This window comes from Oryzias latipes, chromosome 10 (assembly GCF_002234675.1).
Source record: "Oryzias latipes chromosome 10, ASM223467v1".
Classification (NCBI taxonomy): Eukaryota; Metazoa; Chordata; class Actinopteri; order Beloniformes; family Adrianichthyidae; genus Oryzias; species Oryzias latipes.
The window spans coordinates 28,273,019-28,293,331 of record NC_019868.2 but is presented as its reverse complement, the minus strand read 5'-3'; the positions used below and the strand labels follow the sequence as shown (position 1 = coordinate 28,293,331).

At 45.5% G+C, this 20,313-nt stretch overlaps 1 protein-coding gene and 1 long non-coding RNA gene across 2 annotated transcripts in view; one reads left to right on the top strand and one right to left on the bottom strand.

Moving 5' to 3' along the window:
- LOC101169121 (peroxisome proliferator-activated receptor gamma coactivator 1-beta) overlaps window positions 1–20,313 on the bottom strand; it is a 76,611-nt gene that overhangs the window by 10,064 nt on the left and 46,234 nt on the right. The window contains exons 2-7 of the mRNA XM_023959396.1: window positions 17,654–17,839; window positions 12,057–12,257; window positions 6,740–6,865; window positions 1,689–2,655; window positions 1,506–1,551; window positions 262–326 (exon numbers count right to left, since the gene is read on the bottom strand). Of these exons, the coding sequence (XP_023815164.1) occupies window positions 262–326; window positions 1,506–1,551; window positions 1,689–2,655; window positions 6,740–6,865; window positions 12,057–12,257; window positions 17,654–17,839 (1,591 nt within the window). The remainder of the gene's footprint in view (window positions 1–261; window positions 327–1,505; window positions 1,552–1,688; window positions 2,656–6,739; window positions 6,866–12,056; window positions 12,258–17,653; window positions 17,840–20,313) is intronic.
- LOC111948042 lies at window positions 13,726–14,779 on the top strand. The gene is made up of 3 exons (XR_002874033.1): window positions 13,726–14,019; window positions 14,333–14,387; window positions 14,463–14,779. It is a non-coding gene; the product is annotated as an uncharacterized LOC111948042 (long non-coding RNA).

Genomic DNA, 20,313 nt, shown 5'->3' with positions numbered 1-20,313 from the left:
CCAACATCCTACTTTATTATTCTCTCTTCTTGTTTTCTGTCTAGTCCAACAACAAAAAAGTAGACAACCATAATGAAGAAATGAAGACATTTTAGCCTCAAATACAGAAGGGGTTTATTAAGATATACCCCTTGTGATTCATAACTCCTATTGTTAAAATAAAATATGCCCAACACAAGAGGCTTTCAGCTCTGGTGTGTTTGCTCAGCCACTGGACAAGTTAAAAAATATATAAATATATATATATTTTTTTTATTTTACCTGCTGTCCCACAGAGGTCCACGCTGAGGGTCTGCTCAAAAGACTTGCTGCTGTAGTGCGACTCCCTGGAGGGAAAACATAGAAGGCTTCGTCATGAGGGAACATGAAGGACTTAAGCAACAAATGTGAGACTTTATTTATGTAACCTTTATAAGCCACTTATAAACACGAATCAGCTGATTCTGACAGAGAAATGCTGCTTTTTGAACTCGCTTTGCACCACATTACTAATGTAACATGTTGCATAACGGCGCTTTTCTCTGCCATGGAACAGCTGATGGGGCGGCAGTGGCTCGGGCGGTAGACATGGGTGCCCAATGACGACATTGGTAGTCGGCGGTTCGATCCCCGCTCCCCCCAGCCGCCTGTCGTTGTGTCCTTGGACAAGACACTTCCCCCTCCCTGCCTCCAGTGCAGCTGTGTGTGTACGAATGTATCAGTGATGGTCAGAGGGGCCGTAGGCGCAAACGGGCAGCCACATCATCAAGTATGAATGAATAATGGACACATTGTAAACGCGCAGATAAATCTAATCCATCATTGTTATTATTATTTATGTGGAATGCGTGACCGAATGCCAGACCAAAGAATGTCGACACTGGAACTGAAGCTCTGGGGTTAAAGGGTTGGTATGATGGGATTTTATTCGGTGCTGGTACCAAACGGTACCTTTGAAACAGTTCTGGTAGCTGAACGGGGCTCCAAAATTTAAAAAAACTATCTTCATTCCACAAACCGGCTCCAAGGAAAATGGTGTTTTTGATGCCTTAAACAGATGTTGCTACATTTTTCTCACAATGGAGGACGTTTCTAAAGACAATTAAGATCAAATTAGCATTTCTGGGTATTTCTTGATTCAAATGAATCAGTAGCAGAAATGCTGTTGGAAAAAGAATTGTAGTCGGTACTTAGGAAATTTGCTGGGCGGGGCCAAAAGCTCCCTGCACTGCAAACACAGATTCCCTAGAAATAAGAAATACGTTTTCTGTCACTGAGGACAAAAAGAGTCTGCCATTGTTTGCTATTGAAACACTTTCTTTATGAGTTTGCCTTTCAGGAGCCTGATTTAGATTCAGGGTCAGGTTCAGGGTCTCTGTCATCTTTTGGGGATTTTTCCAACTCATTACTTTGCTTTTGAAACTGCAACCTAATTACTATTTTCACTGTTGGCTGAATAAATCCTTGAAAACCACCGTTTTAGGGCTTAATGAAGCTCAGTTAGGCCTTTAAGGAGACAAACTCACCCTGTGGACTTGGAGTTGAGCGGCAGACACAGACAGGATCGCTTCTCTGGAAAAACAACAAAACTCTGGTTAAGGAGGAAGGGAAACATTTGTTAAACAGACGTTGGTGTAGATAGGACTACAGGTACAGGTACAGACTACAGATAGGAAAAGCTGTGTGAGTGTCGTGTGAACTCCTCTGACCGTGGCAGCAGGGTTTGGTCGTCTCTGAAGCGGCGCTCCCGTCACCGAACCGTCGCTGCTCCTGCTGCGGCTCCGTCGTGGTAACTGCTCCTGCTTGGGTTGGCAGAAGCTTTTCTCCTGGCTGCTGCTCATCTTTCTCCTCCCTGTCCTTCCACTCCTCTTCCCTCAGCCATCCGGGCTGCGACCTCTTAGCGAAGCGACTGGGGAAAGACGCCAGACGCCGAGAGCGCCGAACGGAGAAGGAGCCGCTGGTTTCTGCCGGCTCCTCCAGGCTCTGTGGTGGTGCAGAGTTCCTCCTCTCAGGAGAAGAAGAGTTTTTGCAAAGCTCAGACTTTGGGTGGGTGGAGCCGGAGGGCTGGGCCGGGCCGGAGGGGGACGCGCCCCTGTTGGGGGCGTGTTGGTGGGAGTATGGCGGGCTGTGCAGTCTGTAAGGCTGGCTCACATCGAAAGAGCAGTTCTGCTGCAGGAGCTCACGCAGGAGGGAGCCGGCCTTCACCTCCCTCTGCCTCGCAAAAGGAAGCCTCCGGGGGCCGCCGCTGTTTGTCCCGCTCCCACCAGTGACGGCGGCTCTGCTGTGAGAGTTTGTGGGGGCGGGGCGCGCTGCCTCCGGCTTGGCCCGGGGCCGGGGCGGGTCCCTGCGCTCCCAGCCCTGCTGCTTGCGCACGGGCAGGCAGTACGTATGCATGTAGGTGATCAGCTCCACCACCGAGTGCAGTTCCTTCTCCGAGCTGAACTGAGGCTTTGCGGGCTCAGCGGGGGCGGCAGCCGCCGTCGCGGCGGCGGCTTCCACCTCGCTGCCGGAGGACTCCTCCTCTTCTTCCTCCGACTCGCTGTCCTCGTCCTCCTCCGTGTCGGCAGCCTGGTTGTCCTCCATGTCTTGGGCAGTGGTCAGGTGGCGGTGCAGCTCTATGCACAGGCGTCCTGCCGGGCGCACCACCCGCGGCTTCCGATCCGGAGGGAGGTCGCTCTGCGGATGAAGAGAGGCAAACTTCAGAACCAAAACTTGAAAATGTCCACAGTTTGTTTGTTACTTTTTGCACGTTTTTGAGAAAGAAAAAAAAGGGTTTTCCTCTGTTAAAGATACAACAGATTATCTATTTATTTGAATTATAAATACATTTAGTTCCAATCTTCTGGTGGACATTTAGGAAAACAGCTTAGAAGACTGAAAGAAGTAGAAATGTACAGTTTTTTTTGGAAGCTACAGCGACTTCAAGCTAATGAGTACAAAGTAATCCAGAGTAATTAGGCTACATGTATTTCAATCAAAAAGGGTCCAACCTTTGAACCCTGAGGGACACCAAGTGTGAACCAAGGCCCGACAGTTCAGGAAGGTCAAATAAACTTTGAGCACATCTGTCAAAAGCACTTGAAGATCTAAAGCCGCAGGACGCATCCAGCCCCCCTAATCATTTCTAATGATTTATTTATTGTAGCTCGCACTAGGAATATATTTTAGTAAAGTTAGAGTAAGGAGGCTGGGAGATGAGCTAGCATGAAGTGTTGCTTTATGTCTGGACCACACAACGTTATACATCAGGAGGGTGTGGCTCATCCTCCTCTTCCTCCCTCTCACCCATGGTGAAGAAAGAAATAAACATGACAGGATAAAGTAACTAGAGTAAAAGAGCCATAGAGATAAAAACCCACACTTAAAGATAGGCCTATTTTTCTTAAATAGGTTTTAAAGATTAATATTTCGTTTTAGTCTGTTCAATAAATGTAAAAAGGTGTGTTTTGGATTTTGCCCCTTTGTGCGACTGAGTTTGAAACCCCCAATCTAAGGAAAAAACTAATTTGATCATTGAAAAAAAACAACAAAAAAAGCTTAAAGATTATGAAAAACATGTTCAAACTAAGAGATATTTGCTTATAGATACAAGTTTAAAGATTTATTTAATTATTTTATGAATAAGGATAAAAAGACATTTCTAAAAAGGAAACATTTAATTTAATCCTTTTTTTTTTAAATGATAAAAACAAAAACGACTAAATCCAAAGAAATATCCATCAACACATTGATTATTCTAACTTTGGAAAAATACAGTATTTGGTAAAAGAAGACATATTTCATATCTTCACATCCACAGGTAAATGATGCCATTGTAATTATTCCTAATCATAAATAGGCCTATTTGTCCCTTAACATACAACATATGACAAATATTCAATCTATGGAATAGATTTGTTCAAAAGAATTGAATTATTGGCTTGAAAGGTTGTGAGAAAATATATCTAACGCAACTTTTGCATTTGCACCATGAGCTGTCTTCTCGTCATGAAAGGTGCTATATAAATAAAATTAATTTAATTTAATTTAATTTATTGTTTAACTGAAACCTCAATTATTGTGACCATTTTCTGCTATCATGGCAGAGAAAAAACATATTTTGTTTCTTTTGACTGAAATGAGCGTTTGTTTAATAAAAATAAAAACAATCGGGGATTTCTACCTTTTAGCGACAAACATTGTATTTATTGAGAATGCTTGATAAATAAATAAACGTCTATCATCCGGCTCCTCTGGTGGATCAGGAAACGCATCTTCCAGCTTCGCGATGATTGAAAATGGCTGATTTTATTCATACATGGAACCCATTTATGATCCACCGTCACCCTGTCGGCTTTTCCCGTCCACATCTCCGCCATCTGCCGCGGCAAAGCGCCGCCGCTGTGGCGGTGAGGTTAGGAGGGGCCTGCGGTGGCGGAGGCGCGCTGGGATTATCCTTAACCGCTTCCTGCTGCAGGATTTTCTGTCCTCAGCCCTAAAGCCAAAGTCTGGATGACGGTGCGCTTGTATAAGACAAATGATGCTGTTGGAATCAGTGACCACTTGAAGCACAATGCTAGCAGCTCTCCAATTACTGCTAAATCATACAGCAGGAGCCGCTGTTAACGTCCCCTCTTCCCCCCACGCCACATTCATCACCGTCTGACGGGGAAGATTTTCATCTGAAATGAAGCTTCTTCTATCAGGAAAACAAAATAAAACCATGGACTGAAGCTGATGGAGGTTCCGATCAATCTTCTGACTCAATAAGAGACCCGAGGTTCACCACAAGGTTTTGTTTTTTTCTAAATACAATCATTATTTCACATTGGATACACAACTATAATCCTCTAAAAGTGAACATCCTTTTACATTTCCCTCAAAGAAAATCCCAAATATTTACAGACACCTCATATAATAACTGTCTGACTGTAGGTCTGTGTCCTTCTCAATGATCAACAGCAGTGTTGACTTCAATCCCAAAGAGTTGGTTGTCCGTCTTTGATACAAAGTGAATATGCGTTGATAAACAATTTGAACATGAACTAATGAATTTAGATGTTTGTTTGTTGATCCACATTTATTGATCATAGTTAACGGTGAATATGTGTTCAATCAAAGCCATCTAGAAATCTACTTGTGGACTTAGTTTCTTTGAAACATCGTCTGGTGAAAACCAAGCGGTGAGAGGGAATCTTTCCTCTGAAATGACGTTGAGCTCAGAGACCAGCTGGTTAGTCGCTGTACACCACCCGCTGCAGGTAAAAACTAAATGGCGTTTACTTATTTGGCCCTTTTTCCACCTTCCTTGACGGCCCAAAGCGCTTTACAGTCACAGACCCAATCACACACTGATGGCGGCTCAGCTGACGAACACTGGCGCCAACCTTCCACCAGACACAAGGTGGGGTTCAGTGTCTTGCCCAAGGACACTTCGACACATGGGCGGGCAAGGCGGGAGCCAAACCTTCCTATCAGAGAACGAGCGCCCTACTACTGCACCACAGCTGCCCCATGGGCGAGCCTGGACAAAGCCTCACACCGAGTAAGAAATTAAAATTAAAAAAACATTTGAAATGTCAAAAATTACTAGATTAAAGTGCTACTACTTGATTTAATATTTCTTTCTTCCATAAGTGACGGTGATATAGCAGGATAATTCCCTTCCATGTGTCTGTTCTCAGAAATGAATGGACTTGGCAGAAGCTCTGCTTTCTGTTGGACGGCTCACGCCTCCGTGTCCTTCATTCCTTCCTGATTAAGAACAGAAACCATCATTGAACGTAAGTACCTGTAACACCCACTGATCAGTCAACCCAGGTGATAACCACAGCCTGCCGTTTTTTTTTTTTAGCCAATCAGAATCATTTAAACCACTTGGTTTCTCCAAAAACTGCAGGCATTCACATGGATCTGGAGAGCAGAGGCTGGGAAACCGAAAGACAGCGCAGAAGCCTCGGAGCTTCACGAAGCCCTGATGATGATGATGATGATGATGATGATGATGATGATGATGATGATGATGATGATGCAGGTCTGCTTATGCTGAGACGGAAACGTACAAATACTTTATAGATCTACTTAAAGTCACATTAGAATGAAGTGTTTCATGTTTTGAAGACTCTTCTTTAAAGCACACGTGGGAATAAACATCGACCGTTTAGGTAATGTTTTTGGTCTTTGTTTCGGTAAAGACTCAATCCCCACACATAGATCAATTAAATGGTTATTATGGGATGTCACTTTCTCAAAGGCTGTTGTTTGAAACCCAAATGAAACTTTGGACATCAAGCTTATTATCATTGGGGCAAAACCCCGCCTCTCCATGATGTCATAGTACTCAGCAGAAGCATCTTAAAAGTCCTGTGATGAAGTGGGAGGGGCTTTAGAGGTCGACTGTTATAAACCAGAGCGGGCACGCCGGCCGTGCTGCGTAAGCACGCACTGATGACAGGGCTGCGTTCGCTCTCCGCTGCTGACCAGAGGAACAGTCGGAGTGGGAGGAGCCTGTTTCCATTGTAATCAGATCCATCAAAAGCAGTTATAGTTTTACAACTCTACTAGAAATGTTTAGAATATTTCATAACTGAACAGTAGATATGTAGACGGGAGAAAAGGATCCAAACACCTTTTCAAAGTAAAAGCACGGATGCTGCCTGCAGACTGAGGTCCTTCTACACACGGGACTCACTTCAGCCGTATAGATGTAGACGTATAGATGGGAGGGACGAGGCTTTGCCCAGCGAATCCAGACTCACTGTAGGAGAAAACGATGACTGACCTTCGTAAGGGGTCTGACCGGGCGGAGTCGCAGGCTTCTGTTGCCGTAGCGATGGCTGTGGGGTCCATCTTTGTGGACATCGATTCCCGTGGGGGCATTGGGAGGAGTCAGCAGCAGCTTCTTTAACTGTCCAAAAAAGAAATCACAGTTAGACTTGGTCAGAAAAAAAAAAAAAGACATTTGTGATCAAGTTTCCGAAAAAATGAGACAAGACTTTGATTCTGCAGGATGTTCCACTTCAAAAGGTGAGTTTGGTCTGTAACGATCATCACAGGAACACTTGATTGTAAAGAATTTATTAGTTTAATGGAGCAGAATAACTAGTGCTGGGTTCACCTCAATACTTTGTGATGTAACTCTGGCTGGTAAAGACAGAGGTCAAAGGTTTCCTGTAGGTTCTCCAGGGTTCCTGTGTTTCTCCTCTTTCACCTCTTCATCTCCACGTTTCTCCTCTGTCTGCATCTTTGCCCTAAATCCAAATGTCAGATCCGTTTGGTCGAAACGCCTTCCTGCAACTTCCCAACCTTTCAGGAGTTTCTTTCTAAATCTGTGTATTCCTGTGTGGAGCTTCGATGCGGCCTATCGGCTGTCAGGCATCAGCTTAGCCAGAAAATCCCCCCTCTAAGCTCTGCAGCCTCGGCAAAAGAAAATGAGGCATCCGATCCAGATGTGATAGAATGATGATTGGATTTGGAGGGAGGTTGGAGGTCCGGAGCTTTTGGGAGTTGAGATCCTATTTCCCTCTCAGACAAATTCATTTAATGATAAATATAAATTAAGACATTTGCCTCCTAATGGAAGCCGGTTTTAAGACCCCAGCCTTCTAACTGCCCCTCTACAGCCCATTAAAGGCCGTTTCTGACACATTTAAGCAGCAGGAAGACTGAAAAGTCCCACACCTGAGTGTCTGACGCTGCAGTCACACCTGTTTACCCCCCATTAAACCCAAAATCTTTTAGTTTCTTCCATCAATCTGAACACTGGGGGGACACTGCAGATCTGGATGTGTTTCCTTTAGGAGGTGTATTACGTATTAAAGGTCTCACACTTCAAAAGAATACATGCGTCATTACACAACGTCATACCAACACATACATCATTAAAACCTACATGATTGCGGAGTTGAAGACATAGCTGTCCTCGGGAACCATTGGGGGTTTAACCCCCCCAATTCCAACCTCTTAACAATAACCTTTGCATTGGGTCCTATTTTTAGAGTCTTTGGTATGACTTGACCATGGATTTGAACCCACAACCTTCCAGTCTCAGGGCAGACACTCCACAACTAGGCAAATGAGTTGATCCAGTAGAGCTAACCGCTGCAGAATGACGGGTTTTTTACTGTCCACCGTGACTTTGTGCAACGTCTGTCCTGTAAAGCTTTGATGGGAAGCAGGACCAGCCCCAAACATGTTATCTGTGTCGACCAGCTGAGGGGACAGAGGCCGCCATCGCTAATGGGGCCACGATGGCCCTCAGTGGGAAAGCCCGGCTGGGAGCGTGTGATGATGCTCCTCTAAGAGTCCCATTGAGGGGAATGAAGAGCCGACTGAAGGTTTGTGTCTGTGAGAAGCACGGAAACTCTTTGGCAGCGTGGGGGCCCCTCGCACAGCCCACGCCGCTCTTGTTCCTCGCTCTACTCCACTCTGGACGCCTTCCAGGACTCTCCTCGGATCATCAATGGAGGCCTTGTTCTGCAGCGGAGCGCGCTCGCGGACACCAGCACGGAGCGAGCGGCACACGGGAAAAACAACAAGGAGGTGCAAACATAAAGATGCAGGTTAATCATGTTGCGTGATATTGAATTCTGACAGAGAAACAGCGGGAAGAAAATAGCGACGACAACAACTCATCATTGTGTCTACACAAAAAGGTTTCTCCTCACAACGTGAGCAATCACGCCGGCCTGCAGGGACGCCAACTTCATCCAAACCCTGACAGTTAAGATTACAAAAGACAATTTTCATTTTTATTCAACCTAACAAGCAGCAACACGTCATTTTTTGACATTATGCTTTAGTCTAACAACAACAGAGACACAATACAGACCGGGTTCTGCATAGCATGTAGGGGCGGAGCCAATCGGTTCACCTGAATCTAACATCCTAACTTACCCTGAGAAACCTGAACAACGAGGCGTCATGAAAACGACGCTAGATGGTTTTCTATCTGAGACCTTTTTTAGCCGGTGAAGATCTGGGTCGACCAGAAAAGACTTGGATCCCAGAAGGTTTTCTAAAGGAAACACCAAGCCGAGCAGAGTTTCTACAAATAATACATTCAGATATTTAGCTAATTTCTGTTTGATTCTAACGTTTTATTGAACTCTTGCAGTTTTTTCCTAAATTATTCTGCTTTCAAAGTGTGTTTCACTCCTAAATGGTTATTTAGAGACTATGTCTGTTTGAAAATCCCTTTGCTAGTTGTGTTGGTTGGAAGGTGCCCCTCCTCTCAAACACATAAGCTGAGGAGGTCACGTGAAGAACTTCCCACCAGTAGAGGGCGGCACTGCCCTGATGAGTGACGGCGGTCATGTGACGGTGAACCACTCCGCTGATAGAAGCACACAGACGTCTGGCAGCTTCAGCGCAGTAAAGAGCGTAATGCTATTAGTCCGGGCTTTTCTGTGAGAGTGGACGTGAATGTCAGCCTTCTATTTTTACCCACTCAGAGTGGAAACAGTCAGGATGACCAGATTTAAACGTGGTTCATGGAAATACTCTGCTTCCTGTCCGAGCTCCAAGACATCAGAGGTGGATTTACATCGGAAAAATACGATGAAGCTCCATTTAAAAACTGTGATTTAGCAGACGTGTCACTCACACACAAACACCTCCGCTCAAAAACGGGATCCAAAACGGATGGAGCACAACGGACTCTTCAGTGCCTGAAGACCATTGGGGGCGGGGCAACAAAAAGCGGCGTCGGCTCCTTCGGCGACCTGCTGCTCCTCGTTTGACCCAGGCTGAGTGAGGCCGGGCTGGGCTGCAGGAACAACTCATTAACTGCCCTCGCGTCTGCACACGCTGGTGGATACCGGAGAAATGAGGCGGCGGGGGTCATGTGGGCAGCAGCGCCTCACAACACCCCAGTAGAGACGAAAGCATCTGCGGGGGGTGGGGGGTTGACCTCTGCGTCCTGCTGAGCGGCCCTTCTGGACTGAAAACAACACCTTCACGGCGTTTCTGCCACAGCATAAACAGCGCAGTCATCACCATGGAGACGGGGGCTGACTTTCTCCATCCAGATGCATCCTTTCTTCTGAAACTGCTCCAGCTAAAAATGTGCAAACGCTCCGGACCAAATGAAGCGGAACCGGTCCAAATCAAACCAAATACACCCTTAGATCCTCCAGAGTAACTCAGCGCTTCATCACAGCGAGACTTTTCTCAATGTGAGGTTGGACTGCAGGTGAGTCCACAGGTCTGCTGACTCATTCATGAGTCGTCACAAAGACCATGGCTTCACACTTGGAGGGATGACGAGAACAGGTTTTTCACTGCCCCCACCATCAGATGAGTTCAGTCCCGACCACAAAGGAAAGTCCAGCATCAGAACAACAGGATGGAGCCACTGGGTCCTAAAGACGCAGATACTTTTAAAAGAAAGACATGTATTCTTCACTGCAGGAGGTTCCTGGAGCTCCGTGTTTCTCAGCAACAAACCTTCATTTTTAAAAGTCCACAAATCTTCACTGAGACACTTGTTTTCAGTGCAGTTGAGTGAGTAATTGGGGGCTCTGAGCTGCTCTGTGAATATTTACGCTGCAGGTATTCAGCTCCAGCGTGATCCGCGAGGCCTAAACAGGGGCTTCTTTGTGCTTTCCAAGTGCTCCAGAAAAAAACTGCAAGCAGATCTGTTTTAAATGAAATTTAAGTAAATTAGGCTACTGAGGTTAAATTTAACCTGACAAGAGCAATAAAGCCACATTACAGGCCTTTTAAGTCAGTTATTGCAGCAAAATTGCTTCAGCGCCGTCGCTTTAGGCAAATTGCTTCCTGCTTCAATTAAGCCTCGGTGTCGCGCCCCGGCCGGCATTCTTCTGACAGCACAGCAAACAGCATGGAAAGAGAGCCCCAATGTTCTCTGTCAAGAACAACAATTGGTTGTTCCTGCGTGATGAGATGGGGCTGGGGGGCTCAGGTGCAGCCGAGGGCTGATAACAGGGGAAGCCAGCACACTGACATAAAAACAGGGTCTGTTCTTGTTCAGAGAACGACAAAAAGAGCCGTAGGAGGAATCCAGCATCCGGGGTGAAAGAGAGAAAGGACAAGCTGGAAAAAGAACACGCTAACAGAGGAAGTCCTCTTTACCCAAGAGGACTTTGACTGGATTTATTGTCTAATCCTTTAATCTGGAGATTTTCTGATTTCAATAAAGGAAAACGGTTGGAGTGGAAGACAAATGTTACCACCTAATCATTGTGATTATACATTTACATGGATGGATGGATGGATGGATGGTAGTTAACCCTTGTTCTATCTTAGATGACCCCCCCCCCCCTTCCATTGAGGTGTTCTCCCTACCATGACAAAGGTGGATAAAGGTGGAAAGATTTCATGTAATCCATGGACACCAGTGAAGATCACAAATCATTGAAGAAAAAAGGTTCAGAGCACTGTCTAGTGGGTCTAGATGACCCAACTCCCAATGTTAAAGTGCCTAGGATAGCACAAGGGTTACATGTGTAGTTAGAAGAATGGATGAAAGAATAGACGAATGGTAGTTGGATGGATAAATGGACCATTGGTTGGTTGGTTAAATAAGTGGATGGATGGATGATGTGTAGACAGATGGACGGTTGCTGGGTCTGTTAAATTGATGAAAAGACAGATGGATGGATGGATGATGGATGGATGATGGATGGTGGGTTGACAGGCAGTTGCTTGGTTTGTCAAATTGATAAAGGCAAAATTTAAGGCAGGCAGGTCAGAAGATAGGAGGTGTTTTTTCACAAGGTTTTAGTTCTGAAACACAACAAACAGACTTGGCCTTTGACCTCTGAGTAATAGCCACGCCCACATGACGTTTACAGTTTCTGCTGATTTGCCAGATCTTTGTTAAAACCGAATAGACTTCCTTGACATTTCCAGTCGAATCAGTTACATGTGATGATCCTTCAGCCTAAAACCTCTAAATGACCTTTATACTGTAGTTTGCAGTTTTTCAGATGGAACAGAAGTCTAGAAGTGCACTGAGAAGCTGACTCCTCCCCCTGAAAGGCGTTTCCATGAAACACCTCAGAAAATCCTTCCAATTTGTGATGAAACCACGTCAAGTCAAAACAGAGGAGAAGGCGAAAGCGTCCTCGTCTTACCAGAGAAGGGTCCTCGGTCTCAGCCCCCTGAGACTGACTGATGCCCTCGGCGCCGAGAGGAAGACTGTCCTCGTCTTCCTCCTCTTGACTAGGCTCCTCCTCCAGAGCGGGGAAAACGGAGAGCCCGCCCACCTCGGCATCGACCATGCCGTCCAGACTGTCCGTGAGTGCGGCGAGCAGAGCCGCATGCTCTTCTTCTATCTACAGAAGACAGGAAGCGTGAAGGAACTTCAGTCCACATGGAAACAGATCAAGTTCAAATCCAAAGACTTGATGAAGAACTCCAGCAAAACCACATCAATACATTTAAATATACATACGGCCTGCTGGAAGTAAACCATTTTCTATGGATGACATCACTCAGTCCAGTTGTCTGATATAGTCAATGAAACTGACTCATGGTTCATCCCAGCAACACAAAAGCTGCACAGGATTCAAGTCTTTGTGGTAAATATAATAATAACAATAATGGATTAGATTTATCTGCACTTTTCCAGGCGCTTACGATGTGGCCATTACTCATTCACTCCTCATTCATACTTGGTGATGTCAGAGACGATCGCGGCTACGGTCCCGGGACATTCATACACATTCACACACCAGTGGAGCCACACTGGAGGGAATCGAACCGCCGACCTGCTCACTGCCACTGCTCGCACCAGCACCTGGGGTAAAGAATGGTTGCTGGGTAAAACTGGAAAAGCATAAAAACCGTGTGAACATGATCATGAGGCACAGATATCTCCCATGAACGCATCACTTTCCTCCAGAAGTAAAACGTAGCGTTGTCCATTCTCAGCAGGAATAAACATCCACTCCAGCCGGCCGGATGTGCAGATGATCCTGAGCTAATGGATGAAGCTGTACATCATCCAAACCCTAAAAACTGGGTGTTGTTGACAACAGCTCGTGTTTTTCCAGCTGCTTCATGTGACCTAAGCAGATTTTTAGCAGCTGCAGTGGTCCAGTTCATCATGCTGGAAAACATGTATGTGGGTCACATGCGACCGGGTCTGCTCTCTCTCAGCTAGAGAGAGATTTAGGAACTGTTGAGAAAGTCAACGGACCTGTTTAACTGGGTTTGGTTGGTCTTCAAAGCATAACGGTTGGCTTTGTTAAAGCTCAAACACTTGAGACACAAGATTGATCCAGAAACGTCCCAGACGCAGCGAGAAGCTGCCAAACGGGACGTTTTGAAGCAACCAGACAAGTCTTTGAAGTGTTCTGACTCCGCCCTCTTCCGTACTCTGGTCATTGATAACTCGCTTTACCAGTTTATGGATCTTAACTTTGAAGCAAGAGTCTATGGAGAGCCTCAGGTGACAAAAGAATGATAATAAAATAAAATGTTTTTACTAATTTTAAACAAAATAAATCTGGTCAAATATGTAGTTGAAACATCAAATTATTAAAAGAAAAAAAATCAAACAGAAATTCCCAGAAATGGTATTTTTCCACCAACTTTGGTCATCTCGGTTATTTTTAGAACTGTGAACTTTATTCTATTAATTTTTATTAATCTATTAATTAAAGAAAGTAGGAAAGTAAATTACATTTATTTAGCATTTATATTTATTTTAAAATAAACCAGAACTCCTCATCACCTTTCTAAAAAACCATGAAATTAAGAATTCCTAAATGATATTGTCCCTTATAAGCAATTATTTAATCTATTGTTAAAATCTATTTTACAATCATTACTTTTAAAGCTGAAAATGACTTGAAATGAACAAATCAACCAAATCAATTGGTCAATTAATAATTTGAATTTAACTGGCATTACAAACAATTCATGCTTACAAATGTAAATGTCATTAAACAACGAGCGATTGATTATAATGCTGAACAATACTTTCCTTCCTCTACCGACAGCCAACGTCTTCTCTCTGCGGAATTCACCAAGCGTTGGATTGTTCACCCACTAATAGGGAACGTGAGCTGGGTTTAGACCGTCATGAGACAGGTTAGTTTTACCCTACTGATGATGTGTTGTTGCAATGGTAATGCAATGGTCTCTCTGAATTTGTCAATTACTCTGATCTCCTTCCTAACTCACTTGTTTGTCTTGCAACTATGGGATTATTGATCAGCATGGAGTCGCACTGGCCTCTTATTGGTTTAGAAATACCTACATTGGGTTGATGGATTAGGCCTCTGGATTGGTTTAGTGAGGAGCCGACAGCCTGGATGAGCAGCTGGAAGCTTGAAAACGGTCCCATTTGCAGAAAATATGTATTATCTTCCATTTGAATCCCACATGTGCTCTTTTTTTGCAGCACACGGGGGCTGAATGCTGTGGAGGAGCTGCCATCTAGCTGAGAGCACAGTCTGGTGAGGAGCTGATAGTGCCACCGGTCGACAGGAAGCCCCAAACTTTCATTCATCCGTCTCCCTTTTATCCTCCAGCTTCAACCGTCACTTTGAATGTCTTCGGTCTCCTTCTCTGCACCGGATGCAGCCTCCAAAAAGCTGAGACCGTCAATAGAACGGAGCTGTTGATGGTTCAACACCTGAGCCAGAGGCGGCGACGGTCCCGGTCTCTGAAGCTGCTCACTTTAGTGTCTTTAGCTTTTACAGTTTCCAACGAACAAAAACAACTTTTATTTTTGAAACTATCGCCTGATTTTTGCAGCTGTAATGTGAAAGTCTGAAAATGACGTAATAAAACACACTAAAGGTCAACTCCTGTTTGGCCAATTTCTAAGTAAAAATTAGAGGGAAAAAAAAAGGAGACCACTTTAGAGGCGGTCACGACTTCAGGAGCCCTGATGGAAGAACCGACAGAGGAACGTCTGATCGTTTTAGAGACCACACCAACATTTGGATCCTCTGTCAGATGTGTTTCTCTGCTATGCATTCATTTTACTTTAGAGGGAAGCTGTGAACTCCCTGAAAAACGTTTTTTGCAGCGTTTGTCATCAAAGCTTAAATTTGAGCACTGTTCTAGAAACTATTTTGTAAAAAAACACAAACAGAACCGCTGACAGAGCGCTTCCCTGCCAGAGTCCAGCATGCACTGGGAACGGGTTCCGCTTACTGCCAGAAATACAAACCAAACTCTGGCTGCATGGAGACCTGACGGCCCTCGGTTGGGGGCCCTGAACTCCAGATTCCCAGAGCCCAGATTCACAGAACACCACGAGGGACAGGACCGGACGTTTTGGATGGTTGACCTCTAATGAACCCTCTGTGTGAGGCGACCAGCTGATCTGTTTCTCCGGGTTCTTCTTCTTAGAACTCCTTACAATATCAATTCATTTGGTTTTTTAACCACACAGCTGTCATCATCTAACCATTCAGAGATGTTACCTAATCATATTAGCTAGCACAGAGGATTGAAGGACAATATTTTCATTTGTTTCTAATTGAATTTACTAATTACAATTTACCAGAAAGATGGAGAGCAAGAAAGTAAAAAAAAAGCATTTACAAATAACAATTATTAGAGTTTTTATTGTAATAATGGAGGTTTTATAAGAACTAACCTTTGCAATTTGATATTTTTCCCCTCTAGTCTCCAAGGGTAAATGAAGTCTTTCTATGCAAAAGCGATCGATAGCTTCCAACGGAGGATTAAATTCTGATGTGCTTCTGTAAATAATTGCCACCCTGACGGGCAGCAGAGACAGAGATGCATCCGTCTCTCCATCCGTCTATTCTTAACTCCTGTTTCAAACCGGATCCAGCCCAACAGTCTGCGCCGCTGCGGGGGTCCGATCAATGAAATACCAGTTCAGGTAGGGTACGGCAAAAGAAGGGAGGAAGGTGGGAAACTCTGAACCATCAGAGGAGATCCAAGAGGTCAGGACAAACAAGCTGAGAGCCAATCAGATTTAAGCTGACAGGTCTGCGGGGCCACATCTGCGGGGCCATGCCTGGGCCACGCCTGGGTCACGCCTGGGCCACGCCTGGGCCACGCCTGGGCCACGCCTGGGCCACGCCTGAACGGTCATGAATGAAAGGCTTCAGTGGAACCAAAATCCGCCGTTAACAAATCTTTACGTTTTCATTTGTCTGATGATTTTCATTTTTCTCTGAAAACAAAGTTTGCAACACCCATCAATTACTGTATCCATGGATATCAAAAAGCAGGATTTAACCCCCAGATTTGAAAATGGGTGTGCCCTTGGGCAAAACACCAAAGAAGACTAAAGCTAAATGTCCTTGACTGTAAAGAGGTGAGCTGACATTAGTTTATGGAGGTAAACATGTGTTTCTGACTTGGGAAACTCTTGGCTATACGCTTCTGAGAATGGTTGCTATAGTAACTCATCTCACAGAAGGCGGTGTTGGTGACTGTGGTGACAAAATTCCAGCCCTTCATCTGCAAAACAATGGAAACAAAAGCCATGTTTCACATTGATGCTGCCCAGACGAACCCTTTTTTTAAGTATAAAAGTGGACCTGAGAGAGAACCCTGTGGAACACCGAAAACAATTCAGGAACGCAACCAGGAACGATGGGATGGATAAACGTCCCGTCAAACGCTGCAATGGAGTCTGCCACAAAATGACAGAGCAGTTTTGGTGCTGAATCACTCCACACGTGTCGTTCTGCACATGTGCAATCTGCAGAAATAAACTGAAGTGAAGGCAGAGAAAACTGGAACAGACAAAACAAAGAGCCAGACCCCGGAGAGCGGCGTTTACCAAAACAGGATGACGAGATACGGAACAGGTCTATGTAGAGAACCGTTGACTTAACACCCCCCCTACCCCCACACATAAAAACATTAGCTTTCAGAATAAACCACACTTCCTGTTGACGTGCACATTTCTGTAAGCCACGTGCCATCAAAAACTCTGCCTGCCTTCCCATCATGCTCTGCTTTATCTCCTCGTTGTCTTATCCTCTTTAATTGACCTGAATTTACCTCTCAGACGATCAGTTCTCCAGAAATATTCTCTGATGTTCTAAAATGACACCACACTGAAAAAAACTGAACCCCAATAGAGGATTTTTATTTAGAAAAAAAGGTTAAAGGTTGTGGAATTCTTGACATATTTCTAGCAGGCCTGCTTTAGCAGTGCGGATTTCTCTGAGCTAACTCAGAAAACACAGGTGTCCGCAGCCTTTAGGGGTCTTTGCTGGCCCCTGTGGAGGCGTAAGTGGTGGGCCGCCTCCATCATCATGTTGCAGACGAGATAAGCGGGAATTACTGTCCTGGCTGAGCTCTCCGAGGCGTGCTGCATGTCTCCGTCTCAGCTCTGGGATCAGGTGAACGATCAGAGTTCGGAAAGAAGGCTTTTGCTTTCATAAATGAGACCCGGATGGATCCGTTTACTGCTCCTCTGTGCAAAACCAACTGATGGTTGGAGCATCTGGTCGGGAAGTTTCCATACGAGGAAATGCCTGGAGGCAGACGCAGGAATCACATCCCTGTGGATTTGGGGAGACTTCGAGTCCCTTTGGAATAGTTGTAAAAGTGTTTGGATAGGAGGCGGTCCAGACTCAGACTGCTGCCTCTGCTGACCGTTTGGAGGACATCTCCTCAACCAAAACTCAGTTTCTGTTTTGGGCTTTGTAAACCACCAAGGTTTTGACAAACGCAGAAAATAATCCTGTCTTCCACCCCACAGCTGGAGCTGGAATCTCACCTCGAAGAGCTCGTCTGCTGCGCTGTACCGGACGGAGGCGGGGGACATGCCTGCCGGCTGGTCGTTGCACCACTGCAGCTCGCTGAGGCAGTTGACGCTGTCGAAGTCACTGGTGTCCAGCTGGGAGAGGTCGATGTCCGAGAAGTCCGTGTCCAAGCGGTCCGAACACACCTCCTCCTCCCCATACTGAAGACGGAAACAGAGAGGGAAAGTTCACCTCGGGTAAACATCGACATGAAAGCAGAGTTTCCAGATGTTTGCCTAAAAATACACAGGGAAAAAAACTCCACATAACAAACCAAAAAAAGCTGCTTCGGCCGACTTAAAACAAAAAGCTGAGGTGCTACTTGCAGCTGGAACGACCTCCAGGGAGATGTGAACGAACTGCATAACCTCAGCTCCTCTGAAAACACCAGCTTCATTTCAAAGTCATCATTCAGTCAACATCAGAAATAACCCTGGCAGGTCCATCGCTCTCACCGACCGTCCTTAACGTGCGCAGTATGCATTTTAGATCCTTGGTACTGTATTTATCGACGCTGCTCTCTGTGTGAGTCATCAGCCGGCCTTCATCTGTCCACAGCTCCTCATTAGAGACAGTTTCAACCCTGAAACCAACACAAGCATCTGTCATGTCTACAAACAGGTGACGGACATCAACGCAGCTGTCCTGCTAACGTCTGAATGCTTCAGAATGAGACGCTTCTCCTGATATTATGAAACCACGTCTGCTCTGCTGTTGTTCCGCTCAAAAAAGTTAAAAACCCGTGACGTGTGTGAATGGAGTCGGATAAAGACACCTGAGCCCCCGCTGCTGTCGTACGTCCTTACGTCACGCTCTAGTCCGTAGTACTGGGTCCCCACAGACCACGCATGCACGGGGCGTGCACGTGATACAGACAGCCCGTTTCCACCTGTAAGCTCAGTGGGACCACGGCTTTAGCTGCAAATCTGTTTGGTTTTTTTAAGCTTTGTTCACACCGGCCTCGGCGTCGTGCGTTCAAGCGACCACTTCCAATGAGAGGTCAACGTGCGCATATGCACATTTTGGTCTTCCGCGTTCAAAACCCTCATGTTGACGTGTCGGTACATAAGTCCTACAACTGTTTCCGGGCTGCGCATACAAAACGGGCGACGGCCCGTTGAAAGTTAAACCAGTCAAACTTTGACCAATCAGTGACCCAGATTTGGCAGTGATGTATGGATTGAGTCGCGGAGGTACCAACCGTTTATCGATCGGGAAGGAGACATCACTAACTGGGGTTTGTGCCCGACTGGAATTATACGATACCAAATCTATCACATGTTGGAGTAGAGATGGGCAAAAAAAAGCTAAACGTGGATTCCAGAAATCTCTCACAGCGCCCGGTGTGACTGTGGCATAAAGAGAATGGTGGCGGCGGCGGCAGCTGCTGCTGCAACCGTGGCTTTTGAGAAAAAACTGCAAAAACAACGACTCCATTTTCTCGACATTTTTGATCCAAACCTACATGCTGGGGGGTGTTTTCACATCAATTTCTTCACGATTGGATTCAGTGCAAAACTTATTCACGGCTGGTGCAAAAGAAACCAGAGTTGATAAGGATGACATTAGAAATCACAAGCTAAACCGCTGCACCATATTTAACGGATTTTACGGAGAATATTTTGAAAAAACAAACAAACATCTTCCTCTGAAACCAAAAGAATGTCTTTTTAACATCTTTTGTGGCCTCCTTAAGGTTTCTAGTAGCTATAACTTTGGTAAGACGTTCCAAAAATCACATCAAAGACATGCAACAAACTTCCAGAGCCCATAAAACCAAGTGGGAAAAACCGTTTGGCAACTCAAATGACAGCAAGAGACCATCTAACCTGCAGGACCAAAGGTCTAGAACTCATCCCTGATCACAAAGTCTGTGCCCCCCCCCAACATCAAATCTCCAATCACCTACAGTTGCAGCCAAGATTGACTAAATGTGTTTAATGCACCGTGTAACATCAACAGCAGTTCCTTCATATAAACCTTTCCTCAAAAACGATGCTTCAGACCTGAAGGAGACGGACTCCACAATCACCTAGAGTCCCCGCCTACCGACACCTGTCATTCAGGACTCCTTGAACCCCTGAAGATCGCATGCAAGCTTGCAGCAAAGCCGCAAAGACGCAGCAGCAGTCGTGCGTTCTGCAGACAGGAGCTGCGAACCACATCCCCACATGGTCTCCCGGGTGCAAAGATAAACAAGGAGGAGCATGTCAGAGGGGGGGGGGTGTTTGGGAACACAACCCATGTTTAAGTATCATCTACTTCCTGTTTGCACGTGTACTTTAGGAGGATTTTAAAAATCTGTGCTCGTTCGGGAATTAGGCTTTGCTCCTGAACCGGTTCAACCAGAGGAACTGGTTTACCGGTGTCGTTCACACGACTCTTCCTGCACCTCATTACTGCCACAGACAGTCAACAGCCTTTTTTCCCCGTCTGACATGAAAAAACGGAAACCAGCACCAGATGCAGCCTGTTCCATGTGGTTTTAAAGCACACAGGTGTGAAGGTTCTGCTGCAGGTGTTTCCAGGTGTTAGCATGCTAGCTCCAATGGCTAAAAGGGTTCCGAACTAAGTTCAGTCCAACTGATGAACGGCAAAAGCATTTCTGTCCAAAAATCTTTGACTTGATTCAAGA